The sequence below is a fragment of the Drosophila takahashii genome, chromosome 2L (assembly GCF_030179915.1).
Source record: "Drosophila takahashii strain IR98-3 E-12201 chromosome 2L, DtakHiC1v2, whole genome shotgun sequence".
Classification (NCBI taxonomy): Eukaryota; Metazoa; Arthropoda; class Insecta; order Diptera; family Drosophilidae; genus Drosophila; species Drosophila takahashii.
In genome coordinates, this window is record NC_091678.1 from 13,397,486 (window position 1) to 13,413,617 (window position 16,132).

General features: G+C 37.0%; 2 protein-coding genes across 2 annotated transcripts; one reads left to right on the forward strand and one right to left on the reverse strand.

Moving 5' to 3' along the window:
• Positions 1-439: 439 nt before the first annotated feature.
• TM9SF4 (transmembrane 9 superfamily protein member 4) lies at positions 440-3,179 on the reverse strand. Its single transcript, XM_017159221.3, has 6 exons — positions 3,019-3,179; positions 1,699-2,912; positions 1,411-1,638; positions 1,164-1,347; positions 964-1,102; positions 440-903 (listed from the first exon to the last, which is right to left on the reverse strand). The coding sequence occupies exons 1-6, from the start codon at positions 3,022-3,024 to the stop codon at positions 803-805; spliced, it is 1,872 nt and encodes a 623-aa protein (XP_017014710.2). The 5' UTR covers positions 3,025-3,179; the 3' UTR covers positions 440-802.
• Positions 3,180-3,528: 349 nt separating this feature from the next.
• Positions 3,529-4,468, forward strand: LOC138911944 (splicing regulatory glutamine/lysine-rich protein 1-like). Its single transcript, XM_070211605.1, has 2 exons — positions 3,529-3,667; positions 3,721-4,468. The coding sequence occupies exons 1-2, from the start codon at positions 3,652-3,654 to the stop codon at positions 4,083-4,085; spliced, it is 381 nt and encodes a 126-aa protein (XP_070067706.1). The 5' UTR covers positions 3,529-3,651; the 3' UTR covers positions 4,086-4,468.
• Positions 4,469-16,132: the final 11,664 nt, after the last annotated feature.

Genomic DNA, 16,132 nt, shown 5'->3' on the forward strand with positions numbered 1-16,132 from the left:
TGTTATATATATATTAATCCCAAGCAAAGACCTCCTCCTCTTCACCACCTTCGATGTCGATCCATTCGCGTTGCTCCTTGATTAACTTATCAAATGGAATGTAGTTGACGAACAACCAATAAATCGTCATGCTGATGTTGGACATTAAACGGGCTTTTACAGTCATTCTCTTTTCCTAAGGAGAAAATGTGGTTAGTTCTAGTATTTATCGAAAAAGTAGAGCTTACTTTCTGGCTTATATAAGTTCCGGTGCTTAAGAAAAGTAGACAAGAGATGACGAAAATTATTATCAATAGAGTATGGAAAACGCGATACATTTTTATGATTTGGCGATCTAGTCTGAGGCAGAACATAAATGCAACTGAGCTGAAAACTTAAAGTCGTCGATCGAGAAAGGGCGCTCGCTTTCCTGTTAAGAAACCTACACTCACAGGTGTCGTACATTAAGCTTAGTTTATTTATTTTTTGTTTGTTTTATATCAGTTGCTTAGATTAGATTCTTTACATACATATATAAATTAGGCATTTCTAGATTGATTCTAAAACGCAACGCTCTCGCAAATCGAGCCACTGTTTTGTCGTGTTTTGACTTAGTAAGTGGTTACTCAATGGGTGCTCTTTGAAGCTGGGACAAGAAGGGGGAAGTTAGCTCACATGGCTGAGTCGTCGAGTTTTTTTAGTTTGTTTTGATTTTCGCAGCTGGCCGAGACTTGGTACAGTTGCTCTATAAATATATATTTATACGATCGAATGATATTGCAAGGATAGTTTGGTGTACAGCGTGACGAGTGGTTGACACAGCTTAGTCGATCTTCACAGCTCCGTAGATTCTCAGAATGAAAACGTAGGCGGCGAAGAAGCCAATCGAGCCGGTTAGCAGCCAGAAAGTAAGCACCATGAGGCCTGTATTTGAAAAAGAGTGTCTAAATAAGAGAAACTATGGGTTATAAGCAACTAACTCACCCGTGTAGCCCAAGTAGAGCAGCGTAGGTATAAACTCGGTGATCTCCAGCTTGGTGAAAAAGTAGAAAATGCTATAGAAAAGCACATAAACGGCTGAGCCGCCAGAAACTATAAAGCTGCGCCACCACCAGCGGTAGTCCTGTAATCAAACGAAAATAAATGAATTTCTATTCTGAAAAAGTGACCTAAAGCAGTCTCACCTCGCCACAAAGCTGGAAATATGTCATGACTATGGAGATCTGGGCACAGCTAACAACCAAGATGCAAAACACCAAGAACAGAAAGCCGAAGAGGTAATAGAACTGATTCTGCCAGATGGCGGTGAACACAAAGAAGAGTTCAATAAAGACGGCGCCAAAGGGCAAAATGCCGGCCATCAGAGTGCTAAAAAAAAAAGAGGCGGTTGATTAACAAATTGGGATGCAGTAAATGCAGACATTTGCTCACCTCAGGACCGCATTCATGTACCAATGCTGCGTGGGCACTTGCCGCGGAATCATGTTGGTGCGCACTGGATGCTGATACGGCTGCTTGCGGTAGCCCAGATAGAAACCCAGGTAGACCAGCGGCACAGAGATGCCGAACCAGAGCAGCAGCAGCGAGATCATGGTGGTAAAGGGCACGGCACCGCTGGAGGACTTGTCCCAGATGAAGAAGTTCAAAAAGAATCCAGTGCTGCGGGTTAATAAATACAATTTAAGATATATATTTGATATAACTTAGCTTTTAACTCACCCAAAGACAATGCCCGGATAGAGAGTGGCGGTTAGGAAGGCCGCTCGCTTCCATTCGCGACCCTTCATGGTCTTGTAAAGCCGCGCCGCATAGTATCCCGCAATGGTGCCCATGAAGACGTACATAAAGATGCCCGAGGTCATGAGGGCACCTCGCGACGAAGGCGACAGCATGCCCAGCATGGCGAAGAAGATGGTGATCAAAGCCATGAAGAAGATCTGAATGCCGCTGCCAATAATCGCAGAAAACAACCTAGTATTCTTGGGCGGACGGAAGACATCGCCGTGCACCAGCTTCCAGCCGGTCTCCTCCAGCGTATCCTCAATATTGTCATCCGTATTGTAGCGGGCAATATCCCTTCGCAGAGTGCGAATCATGATCATGGTGAGAATGCCCGAGAGGAAGAACACCACCACCAGCGAGTTGATGATGCTGAACCAATGGATCTGCACGTCGCGCATGCCCAGATAGATGTCCCACCGCGAGGCCCAGCTCACCCGGGACTCCTTCCACTCCACGGAGTACGTGAAATACAGCTGCGTTTCCCCATTCGGATTGACCAGCTGTGGCCTTGCGCTATCGGGGAAATTGCAGGTGTCGCCGTGGAACTTGAGCTCCTTGTGACTGACCGAAACCGTCTCCACCTCGAAGCCAACCACGCGGTACTTGTCCTTGGAGTGCATGTGATATGAGAGGATGAACTTCAGGTGGTTGTTGATGTAGATGTTGTCCCCGTCCACCTGACCCAGTCGATAGCCATGCTCGTAGGTCACTTCGTTGGGATTGTTGACGCTGACAATGCGCGTAGCCACCGGCAGATTGTCCACGAGGAGATGGACAAAATACTCATGCTGGATGCGCTCAGCCACCAGAGCAGAGTCCTCCTTGCTCCAGGTGAGCGGCCTGTCCTTCTGGTTGCACAGCAGCCGGCAGTTGACCTGCTGGTTCATCCGCACCTCATAAGGCGTATTAACGATCCGGTCGCCGCGCAGCACTTCGCCTAGGTTCTCCGACTTGAAGATCAGAGTGCCATTCTTGGGATAGCAGAACTTCAGGGAGTAGTACTGATAGGGCAGCTGGGTGCGGCTGCTGGTCATCTTCACCGCCTTCACGTCGATCTTCTGGTCCTGGACAAACTCGACCGGCGCCACGCCGGGCACGTAGAAGCAGTCGGCCACCAGGACGAGGCCCACCAGCAGGAGCAGAGCCTCGGACTGAAAAATAGAGAGAGTAGTAACTAGTAATCCCAAATCCCATCCTGTTTAATAATCCAAATGCTAACGTGTCCCTCTGCCAACGTAAGCAGCCTGGGGAGCTCACCTGCATGGCTGGACGCGTTTGGGGTTGCTGGCGCAGGTAATCACTGGATCCTTATCGATTCTATATCCAACTATATATTTCGGTGTTTTTGTCCGACCACCGAATATACGCTATGTTGATTTGATTTGTAAAAAGAGGAAAAGGTCCTAAAATAGGATGTGGTATTTTTGGCAGTATATAAATACCGGAAAATCCCTGCGAAAAAGTCCTAATTTTTCCTTATTTTTCGATTTCTAAAAATAAAAATATCAGTATATCGATAGTTGTAGAGATTTGTATATTTATACATATATATTGTAAACGGTACTTTTAATACTGGTATGGTATATATACCGTATTTTTTTAATACATATATCAAAATTAAAAAAAAAAAAATTATTCGCATTAAAATTTTAAAATTCGGTTGTTGTTCATGGCGGGAAATTATTAGAAAAGATAAGCTTTTAAAATACCAAAAAAATACCCAAAGTTACCTATGTCTGTCCCGCTTGCACTTTTGTACCGCGGAAGTAGCGGACAAAACAAACCCGTAAAAGTTTCATTATTAATAAAATAGGTAAAACGAAGTACACGCTGAAAAAGGATGGGATAAAATTAAAAGGGCATTCTAATGAAAATAATGAGTTTGGACAAATGCTCCTCCTCTTTGGTAAGTTCAAATTGTAAATGTAAATTGTAAATATTAAAGATTTTGTCCCTTAGCACCCGATCAAAAGAAGAGAAAGATAGATGAGAAGGCAGAGAAGGAGAAGGAAAATTTGGACAAGGAGAATTTGGACAAGGAGAATTATCAGGTGGAGGGCGTGCAGCAGGTTGAGGACTCTCAAAACATTCCTCCTATGGATTTTGAGATTCAGGAAGTTGAGCAGGACCAGGAGAAGGAGGAGGAGAAGAAGGAGGACGAGAAGAAGAAGAAAGAAGATGATATTTCTAGGCATCTATATAAAAAGAGAGCAGAGCGGGAGCTGCAAACTGGGACACCAGTGCACAGTGGTGGCGCCCATAGGCCAAAATTCAAAAAATCGACGGAACCTAAAATGGGCCAAGGGTATGCAACTTTTCTCTAAAATGCCCAAGCTTTTTCGTGGCATACCAGACATTTCTGGAAAAATATCAGTACCTTCTAAAAATCGACCTAAAGTCGTGAGCACGTGTTAAGTAGCAAAGCAAAACTGGGCGCATCACTAATTTTTCGCAGCAACATTAAACTTTGAAACCGTGTATTTCTTATATTTCGTGTCCAAATTAATATTCTGTGATATGGATTTTAAAGTTGAAGGTATTATCTATAAGTCGAGATGTGTATAATAATCGTACTTGTTAAATTGTTTTCGTTACATCAATTTGAAATAATACATGTTTTGTGTCTATTTTGTGAACGTCTTTTTTATGTTTAGCTAAGGTTTTAGCGATGATCCCACAAAATTCCACAATTTGTTGGTATGCCAATTTTTTCGTCTGGGTTTCAGGTAACATGTGTGTTAAAATTGACTGCAGAAATTTGCAGATGTGCCCACAATCGTAAAAATACTAACACCTTCATAAATTTTTCAAGGGCAGAACTGGCCGAAAAACAAATTTTTTGCCGCTTTTTACTTGTTGTGCTGTTCCTTTGTCTTCGTCTTTCGTGATTGTGAATAGTTTTCCAACACTAAATATTGAATTACTAATAGATTATATTTTTTTATATCCGTTACTCGTAGAGTAAAAGGGTATATTGTATTCGCGCAAAAGTATGTAACAGCTAGAAGGAAGCGTTTCCGACCCCATAAAAAGTATATATTCTTGATCAGGGGCACTAGTCGAGTCGATCTAGCCATGTCCGTCTGTCCGTCTGTATGACCGCTGAGATCTCAGAAACTGCAAAAGCTAGAAGGTTGAGATTTCCCACACATATTCTTTGGCTTCCTACGCAGCGCAAGTTTATTTTAGAAGAGCGCCACGCCCCCTCTAACGCCCACAATCGCCCACAATCGCCCACAAACAATTTTAAAATGGGTCCTGCGCCCACATCTTTAAAGATTTCCGAGAAGTATAAATGTAATTTTGTTGTGTATACCTATCGAAATGTAGAAGACATTTTTCAAATCGGACCATTCATTAAAAAGTTATACGCAATCAAAATGTATGTATCTATCTCCCTCGCACTCCCTTTAGCTGAGTTACGATTATTAGTCGGGCCACCAACCCGAGTACAGCGTTCGCATTCCCTTTAGCTGAGTAACGGGTATTAGATAGTCGGGACACCAACCCGACTATAGCGTTCTCTCTTGTTTTTTTTTTATTTTGTCATATTAAAGCTAGTATACAATACTAAAATTAATTTTAAAAAAAAAACGGCACATGAAACTGAAGTCCTTCGGCCAAAAAATGATATTAAATCGTATCATTGTTCGTTTTGTTTTTATAATTTTTTTGGTGCGGGTGGAGTTTAGTAATTACTCTCACATTTTTATATTGCAGTTCTAAGTTTGTAAATACGTACGGTAAACAAACCAGCTTGTTAATATTACATAAATTGAATTTTTAATTGCCTTCTCATGTAAACGAAACTACTCAGAAAATCGTTCCTATGGAAGCTATAGGATATAGTGGTACGATCTGGCCAATTTTTGTTACATATATTTATAATATTTATTTAGATTTTTGGTAAAAATTTCATAGCGATAGCACATCTAGAAGTATTTATGGCCGCGGCTCCGTACAAGCCCGACCACTGTGCAGTGGCAGTGGGATCAGCTCGAGCAGCCTTTACCGAATGAAAACGAAACCATATGAGGCGCTAAGGAAGTGCGAACTTTGTAACTTTAGCACAGGGGGCAAAAAAATTTTGAGTTCGCACATTCGGGAGCACATCCAACCACCCACTAACTACGCGCGACTCGCTGTAGCGCAGCTGCGAAAGAAGTAAGTATGCAGCTTAAAAATATGCCTTACATGATAAAGTTACTGTTTCTTTTCAGATACTAAGGTTTTGGATCTCTTTAAGAAAGGAACTGTCGCTGTAGAGCAGCGCAAGAAAAGTAAGTATACAGCTTAAAAATATGCTGTTCGATTTTTACAAGCAGTTTCCCACTTTTTTCGATTTTTACAAGCAGTTTTGTTTAAATAGTAATCGACTATCGATAAGAGAGTTTATCGAATATATTCATCAGAGCCGCGAATATTCAAACAGCAGACCAACAAATATTATAAATTAGTTTTACTTTTAAATACGAAATTAAATTTTAAATTATTTCTATCTCTAATAATATGAAAATATATTTACGTAAAAATCAATATTAGTATGAACTAATTAAATTAAAAAAAGTAATTTAAGTGTTGAATTTGTGGGATAATTTTTAAATATTTTAATTATTTATAAGAATAAAATAAATAAAGAATAGTCTTAAAAAGGTTTTACTAGAGGAACCATAAGCTTTGTAAAACTGGTTACAACTTGCTCTCTGTAGAAAGCTTGTACATATTTATCCTTGTAGTTTTTATAGTGTAAAGAATTTTACATTTACTTTCTAATTTGTTGAAATTTACTGAATTTGGATTTTTGACCAAAATTATTTTCATCAGAACTCGAGTTAAAAAGGAAAATATATCTTAAATCGAGACTTTATACGCATAAATTAAAATTTTAACAACACAAGTTTAGGAAACTTCTTTTTAATAAGTAATTCTGGAAAACCAAAATAGTCAATGTATATCACTTTGACGATTTAATTTTGTAAACTCGTGTTATTAATAAAGAATTATAAAATAGAGCAAACTAATTTTAAATCTTATGCAAATATTTGCTCAAAACGTAAACGAATTGATATAAATATATACTGTTTAACTGCACAAAAAGTCAATTATTAAATCCATTTTAAAATCTCATTATCCGTGCCCACTTATGGGCAAACAAACAGTTCTTTTTTCGGGTTGAGGCACCCTACGAACACTTGTAAAACACATTCGACTTTTGTGTATTTGCACAATGTTGTTATTGCTTTCATGTGCACGAAAGCAGCAACAGCGCTGGCAGGATCAACAATACAATAAACAGTAATGCTTAAACACAGACAAATAAACATAAACATTTATGTCAATAAAATGAACTGATGCTTGACCCGCTCGGTCAGATAAAATGTCTGACAGAGGCACCCTGCCCACATATAAAGATAGATATCTATAAAACCCCACATGTTTGCACATCAGCCCACTCACCGTTCAAAAGGCTGCACTAGTTTCGTCAGTCTGGGCTAAATGCTGACATATCCTTTTAAATGCTAAATGGCTATTGGTCAAAGGATATGTGTATACGCAGTACTTTAAAGGTGTTAAAAGTAGGTTGATCATTCTTTTAAAAAAAAAATGTATTTCTTATACAAATTATTTATTTACTTAGACTTTAATTATTTATATTTATTATTTGTAAACTTTTTTATTTTATATCTTATGATAAAGATATTTAAACTTGTAGTTGTAGAACGCCAAAATAAACTGAACAACTTCTTGCTTTCAAACGATAGTAAAAACCATTTTAAGCTGAAACTTTTGTATTTTTTCCACCATTATTAATTAAAAAGTTATTTCGTACCATTAACACTAATTAAACTTACTCGCTGGTTTTGCATTTGCGGTGAAACTAATTGCCTTGCATTTTTATATTAATTAAATGTGCAAAGATTTATTAAATAACTTTTATGCAATAGTTCTTTTTTTGCGGCTTAAGTCTGCACTTAAATGCGCTTTACTTTTGTATTCTTTTTGGAGTGAAAGCAATATTAATGCATTTTGAAACTTTACAATAAAGCTTTATTAAAATGAAATATTAAAATACTACAGTTTTCATATCTACAAGGCCATTTATTTTAAAAATGTTTTTTTATCTCCCGCATGTTTGAAAGACTTTCCCTTTCATAAATAAATATTTTGTTATCAATAAGTAATGAATCGCACACATTTGAAATCAGGCTAGCTCCCCAATGACTTTCTCCCAGCAGAACAAACAAAGCCCCTGAACTAAAAATGCAACGGTTAATATATATATTTATATTTCTCAATAAATATTGAAATACTTATGGAACTCGGCAAATATATCATGACGTTGGTCCTCCGCTCCCCAACGGGGCATATTCTTCATTTCAACACGAGCTAAATTGCATTTTTAAATATACCGAGACAAGGGAAGCAAAAAACATTTGCAGTAATAAATAAGGAAAAATAATAAATATGGTGCGCCAAAAACTTACAAATGCACACAAAATTCAGCAAATGGACAAAAAAACAAAACAAAACGAATGGGAAATATTTGAAAAAGCTTTTAAGTGTTATTGATAGTTTAGCTTGGCTCTAGTCCTTCTCAACTGGAGCAGCTCCATCTGTTCCATTTGTTTTGTTTCGCTTTCCGTTTTGCATTTGCTGATTCTAGACTGTTGTTTTTGCCCTGCTCCTATTGCGGATTCATTGTATCGCTTCCGGTTATTTGAATGCTAACAAATACAAAATGCTGCTAAATCGCATCCATGGTGTCCACACTCAACAGTTGTTTGACACCATTTTCATTGTCCTTCAGTCGGAACACAAGATGTTTCTGATTGCCTTGCTAAACGAATAATAAACTATTACCTTAAGATAATTAAATGCCCGTGATTTATTTTTTTATTTTAAATGTTCTAAGAATTTTCGGAATTTATATTATAAATATATACTGCAATCATAATAAATTAAGATCATTTTATCATAAATATTTGTAATCCTTAAGCCTGGAAAATTGCAAAAAAATCAACAGAGATTGCTTGCATTCCATTATTTCCTCATACCTTTTTAACGAATAGTTCGATTTTAAGATATTCTTCTGCATTTCGATAGTTACTAATAAAGGCAATAAAATTGCATTTACACTTTTACAAAACCAATAAAATAACGAGTAACGGGTATGAAAAAGGCAGAGTATGTTTTGATTTCGTTAGATATTTGTCCTAAGCAAATCCTTTTACATTTTATTCAATCCTTTTTCGCTGCGAGGGAAATGGAATAAGATACGCTGGTCCTATTGTTTCGCCCACAATAGATATCAAAACAGAGCACCGAGTGCTGTTCGCTCAATAATGGCAAATATTTAAACGCATGGCTTACCGAACTTCGTTTTCAATTGTATTTGTATGATTTTGGTTGCTGCATTGGCGCATTGTTTTGCTATTTTTTATATTTCTGCTCTATTGTTACCACCATGTGGCTTTTTGGACAGCTGACCCCCTTCAGTTTTTGCACTATATTTTGTTTAAGTGGTGCATAGAAGGCTCTTCAAACTTGTTTAATTAAATAGTAAATAACAAAACAAGAAAGCGTAAGCCAACTGCGTCGATCCGATGATTTTTTACCCTTGCATTTATGTTATTAAAAACTAATAATTACTTATATATCTAAAATGGTTGAATTTTACTGTATTTTTGTTTGATGAAACTATTTACCTATAAATACTATTTATAATATGTGTTTGCATTTTATTTCCTATTATTTGAACTGAATATTCGTTTCTGTCAATGACGAATATATTGTATTTATTTCTACCAATTAAAGAGTGTTATTATTTTTTAAATATTCGAATCTAAACAATTAATACAATATTTTTTTAGTTAAAAAAAAAAATTTCTTTTCAATTATTTAAAATATTAAATAAACATTCCTATTAAAGAGGAACCCGTTTCGTAGACTTTGCAAACACCTGAGCCAAATAAGTCATAAGTTCGCGGAGCGTTGTGAATCCCTAGAGCTTCCGAAAATTAAATCGCTGACCCACATGTCGTGCTTAATGACTAGTCCCCAGAAGCTCCTTCGCCGGGCTCAAGCTCGTTATTGCATCCACTCGGAGTCAGTCGAGGGTTGTCGCCGCCACGGATTTTCATAATGTAAGCCATGCAACGCATCAGGATCCGTGGGCAGAGGCAGACACAAGGACATGTGCCACAACAAGTGGCGCTGCAAGAAGTTGCAGCGTTGCCTGCTTTAAGGCGCTTAAATGCTCACTGGCAGGACCATAAATAAAACGGCATATGCAACGCCGCAGGAGCGGCAGTCTAATGCAGTTAGATGACGGTTGGCTGGCGGAGGAGGCTGAGATGGAGGTGCTCGAGTGCGGAACTTGCAGCGTTCTTCGCGTGTGGCAAGATAAATCTCAACAAGTTTTTATGCGTCTCTTCTCGCTTCTGTGCATTTTTTTCCTCCTTCTTTTTTTCCCAGGGCATAACAAAAGTTGACTGTATAAGCCGGGCCAAGTCATAGCGTAAGAAACTTGTTAACAAAAAAAAAAAGAGAAGAAAAGTGCCAAGTCGAGCAAATACGCCCAGGAGTAAGCAGCCCCTTATAAGTAGGTATAGTATATTTTCTCTTTTGATAGCACTCAGACACTTACTTTCTTTGATTAGAATCTGCCGGCATCCAGTGCTGTTCATTTCCCTTTTAGTCCTTTCAGTCCTACCATCAAAGTCCTCGTGGTGCAGAAAGAAACGCAAGCTAGGGCTCATTAAAGCCGCTGGCAAAGACATTAAGCATACGCCGCGTTGACCCAATTTAACCCTCTGTTTCACACTTTTCCTATGACAATATTGCTACTTTCGTCACCTGCCTGCCAGTCTGTCTTCTCGCTCTTTGTTATTTATGCGCTTTGGATGCACCTTTTTGGCCATGTTTTCTGGCCCCATGAGCTCTGCTGGTGCTTGTGCTCGGATATCTGATGTTTATGTTCGAAAATGAACCCCAATTGACTCTCTTCGTCGCGCTATGGAAACTTCCAGTCCAAGAGAAACACGAGAAAAGGCTCTCTTAAAATATTTTTAGCCCTTGTAGTGGGAATTAATATTGCTATTCACTTTTAACTTACCATATTAATATATTTTTAATGTTTTGGGGAATATAAAAAACTAGTTAAAAACTTATTAAGTATTATTTACAAAAAATATTTTGAAATTTTGTGTGTAAGAATTACTGATTAAACGTTTGAAGTGGTTTTTCATTTAAACATCTTGAGTTCAAAAGTATAATCTTCACTTTAGAACCCCTTTATAAAAAAATTTAAATGCCGCTAATAGCTAAAAAAACTAAAAAATTAGTTAAAATTTAGCAATAATAACCTAAATTTAAAGGATTTAAAGGATCTAATTTAACTGAATTTTAGGAAAATTACCTAAATAAATTATTAAATATAGATATATAGCTATATACTTAAAAAAAAAATATAAGTAATTTGGTTTTTCATATCATAATGTTAAAAATATTGAGCATAAAAATAAAGTAGCAGCTTAACATAAACTTCATCATATTTTTCCAGCACACAAACATAAGCGGAAGCTGAAAGTTTTTCCAAAAATGTTTAATACCAAAGGCAAGCAAAAAACCAACTTTAGCCGACTGCCTTTTGAAGAGCACTTAAAGGATTAGAGCCAACACATTATTGGCACAATTAAAGTCGGCCAAGGGGAAGAGGGGAGGGAAGAGGGGGAATACAAAATGGGCTTTAAAAAATACTATTTTGTAAATGTTTACCCAGCCATGGAGAGATTTTTGTTTCGGTGTCCATCAGAAAATAACAAAAATAGTTGGCATCAACTGCAGCTGTTGGCCATTTTGTTGTTGACAGGCTGCAGTTGGCCAAAACAGGCACACATATACAGCGAGGCACTCATACAGACATAAACCAGGAATAGGCTATATGATTATGGACCGACTTGGCTCACAAGATAATTGCCAAAAGTTGTATAAAACTTTGTGCTCTCTTTTTTCCCGTTTGTTTTGATTTTTTGTGTTTTTTTTGCTGCTGCTGCTGCTTCTCAAACATTTTTCAGCTAGTCAAAAAGTTGGCCCGTTGGGTCAAGCTGTGTCCTGATCCCCACGAACTGGAGGGCAGAAGGCCGGTTTAAAAGTTAGCTAAACATTTTATTTTATCTAATTGAGTGTGTTTAAAGTTTAAAGTGTGCCAAAGTTTGTTGTGCGCTGTGCGAACTTGGCTTGATCGCCTCCAACCTACTGGAGAAATCGGTGAAGCGACCACAAACTGTTGCTCGAAACGTGTAACAGGCGAATCCACTTAGTATCTAAGATTATTAAATTTAATGCGTGTATGTAGCTGTAGTACACTGGAAAAAAAGAAACAAAATATTAACCTATTTATTGAAAAAAATGTTTTTAATAATATTAAAAAAAAAGTTAAAATTTTTAACAGTTTAATTTTTTTTCTTTATTTACTATTTCTTACTGTGTATTGCTGTTATTGTTGTTTCGGAATTCGCAGCCTTTTGATTGAGTTTCGCCAATTATTAATTTATTTCGTTCATCGGGCGTGAAAAGAGGGCGAAGCATACAAATTTCAGCCACTTCTGGTCAATAACAACCAAAAAAATATTCCCGGTATTTCGAATGGGAAAAATAATAAAGTAAAACAAATGCCAATTTCCTGTGAATGCATTTCGCACATTCTGCATGCACATTGCGATTCGCATTGTGGACACCCAGACTATTGCTTTTAAAGTTGTTTTTGTCCGCGGTGTGCAAATATGAAAAAGGACAACTCAAATACACACTCGATGGGCGATTGCCGTAAAAATTGTATCCATATTGGCTGATCATCATTCGCGTGACCGCGAGCACGAGACATGAAAATACATATGAACATTCCTGCAAAGGCATATTTAACGTTGGAATTGCCAAAGTCATTGCTTTTGGTGTTGAAAATTGCATGAAATCGACTAATTTTATGCATGGTCATTCGAATCAATAAAATGCTGATTTAAAATACCCAATCATGTTATTTTTCCCATTAATAAGTTATGCCAGTTTAAGCAAATGCTTTAAAACCATATTTTTTAAACAAATTAAGTTTTAAATAAACGAAAATAGTATTAAATATTCGGCTTTTCCAAAAAGAAACTCTTTAAAAATCTTTTTCTTTTAAAAAATAAGTGTTGTATCACTTTCAAAGTTTCGGCGATCATGCAACTAGGATCAGGTTTCCAAAATTTTGGGCCACAACCTGACATTGATAACAATTAAAAAACTTTTGCATATGATTTTAAGCTTAACTGTAATTAAAGCTTCCTGCCAAGTGCAAGGCAACAAAAACAAGCGAATTGCAAGCAAAAACTTTGCTGGCGAACTCATAACTTTTACTTTGAGATGGAGCCAAAGTGCAACAACAATAACCCCAAAGGAAGGCAACTTTTCTCCATTGAAATACCCCTTGGCACCCGCAACATCCCAGTACTTTCCTTACATATATACATATATATATATCTTATGCGTGTGGTGTTAATAATAAACCAAACCAAAAAAAGGGAAACTTTTAACGAAAACCAAATAAATGGCTTTGGCTGCCCCTGTTGTTGAAGTTGTTCTAGTTGTTGTAGTGGTTGGTGTTGAAGCTGCAGCTGCGATTCTTATAGCAAAGTGTTAAGCGTGTTGGTTTTTGGTTTGCCATATGGATGCATGTGCCCCAACACAGAGAAAAACAAAAAACAATTTTGGAATTTAAAAAAATTAATTACCAAATAAAAAATCTCAGAAAATAAAACATTTTTTTTATACTCACTAATCGAAATCAAAGTTCTATTTCAGGAGTTTTTAAAACTGCTTAGAAAATAAAAATTCAAAAACATTTTTCCTTTGGATTAGCGACGAGAAAAAATATCAATGGAAATGTTGTTGTACGGACAGCGACACAAAGAAGGATCGACGTGTGCCCAATGTAAAATAGTGTTACCGCAGGCATGGTTTGTTTGAAAAAGCAAATGTCATTTTTAAAACAATTTTAATTTGTTTTGAAGACATTCACAGTACTGTTAAAAATATGAGATTAAACTTACCTTTAAATGAAAAAAATACTTTATTAATTGGTAACTATTTACTTTCACCAATTTTGTCCTGTGTACATTGTTCGTTTTTGTGTTTGGGCAAGTGAAAGAGAGCTGCAAGTTTTAAGAGCGGCAACAGCAAAAGTTTATGCTCTAATTTCCGAAAAGGAAAAATTAGCAAACTATTTGCACCATCGCCATATCATAAACATGGCTGGCTGGTAGAAAGGAATTGCAGCAGGACGTGGCCAGGACCCATGTGGGTACAGTTGGTCACAAAAGTCGCATAAATGTGAAATGACAGCAGCAGTTTTACAGTTTTTCGAGGTCGTGTGGTAATAAAGTTGTTGTAGTTCCTTTTAATATAAATATATTTATATATACTTTATTTTTGTTTGCGACAGTTCGTCAAAGTCACAAAGTGACGAGAGAGAAAGGAAATGAGTGTGCGAAAGAGGTCCCCATAAAGTGTATTTGACTTTGTGTTGATACTGCCATGAATATATGTATATAACAAAGGTCCTCGGACTGTGAAGCATTTAAAATAAGAAAATAATAGCTTAATAGCGAGGAAATGAGTAAGAGTGAGTGAGTAACTATCTTTTAATTTCTTGGTTAAATTAAGAGAATTTATTACTTTTACCAGGATTAAGTGTAAGTCAATATTAAATGAATTTTTTCTCCATTGCCTAGAAAATTGTTTGTGTCAACATGTAGATTAATATCTTTAGTATTCTTAAATTTATTTAAAAATAAACAGAAAGCCGTAAAAAATATATTTATTAAGAATTAACAAAGATTTTTGTTGAGTTAACTTAATATTTTACTATAAATACGTTATACACTTATAAAAACCACTATATTTATTTACTTATACGAGCATTCTTACTTATTTGTTTGCATTTTCCATTATTGCAGCACTAAATCGATCTGTTAGAATAATGTCTGTATTTATTTGGTCACCAAAATGAAAATTGAATCTTTTGTACTCACGAACGAAAATCAGATAAACCAAACGTGAAACCGCGACACAAATCAAACCACTCGAAAGCACGGGGAGTTGTGCGTGGAATTTCCACGAATAATTGCCACAAAACAAAATATGTTTAAAATAAATTAAACAATGTGCCAAAGCGCTGACCGCACAACATGCAAAATGCCTGTTCTGTTCTGGTCGCCCGCCCCGTAAAATGCCGAATAAATTGTAATTAAATTGACAGACGACCGGGGGGAAAAAAACATGGCTTGGAATCCATGCAATCCACTCGTTCAGCCCTTGGGGTATTATAGATATGAGTTTTCCCCGTTTGTTGCGTAAAACGATTTGTACGTTAATTATGGCAAACGAGCTACATGGAAATCGGTCAGAAAACGTGGAGGGAAAATCAATGGCCACCGACCAGCGGATTGCGGCGATTTAGCCTAGTTCCAAGTCCGCTTTTGGACCGATGTGGTCACAGTTCGGCTTTGGGCTTTGATCTGATGCTGACCCAAATAAAATGTTAGCTTCTCCCGTGACTTTGTTTTAATAGGACTGCTTGTTTAACTTTTATAAAGGAAAGTGTTCAAAGTAAAGTTTTCTTCAACAATTTTAAAGGTGTTAAAAAGTATGCAGCAAATAAATTTATTTGACTTTTGGATAAAAAATATACATGTATTTTATCTTCGATATTTAAAATTTACAAACCAATTTAAATAGGGCTGGAAAATTATCGATATTATAGCAACCTGTCTTGAAGGCTTGAATAAATCGTTTGATTTAATCATTTTACAATCCTTAAAATGAAATAGGCATTAAGAAAAATAAAAGCGTTCTTCAGTCTGCCCACTAAAGTGTGCTTAAATCTGTAACGCGACTAATTAATGCAAAATTAAATCAGATATTACATCGCGGCCACTTTTAGTCGCGTAAAGAAGATTTTCAACAACAAAATACTTGTGCTACAACATAATTAGGCTTACGGCAGTGACTTTATGCCCGAAACAGGCCACCAAATGGAATCGCCGTCACTTATACAACTCCGCCCCCCAGTCACCCCACCGATCCAACCCCAGTCCTTCGTCCTCCCTCCTCCGAGCCCAAAAATCGTACAGCCCCGCCCCAAAAGAACGCCCATTTCACTCGAAAAGCCGCCCATTTGCGTGCGTCGCTAATTAGTGTAAAATGTTTCCTGTTATTTACCTTTTTCGGTTTTGTAAGCAACAAAACAAACTGCGCCAGGACCAAAAGGACGACGGTGCGGAGGAGCAGATTGTAAATGAGCAACTGCCTCTGTGTTCTGTGCATATATAGG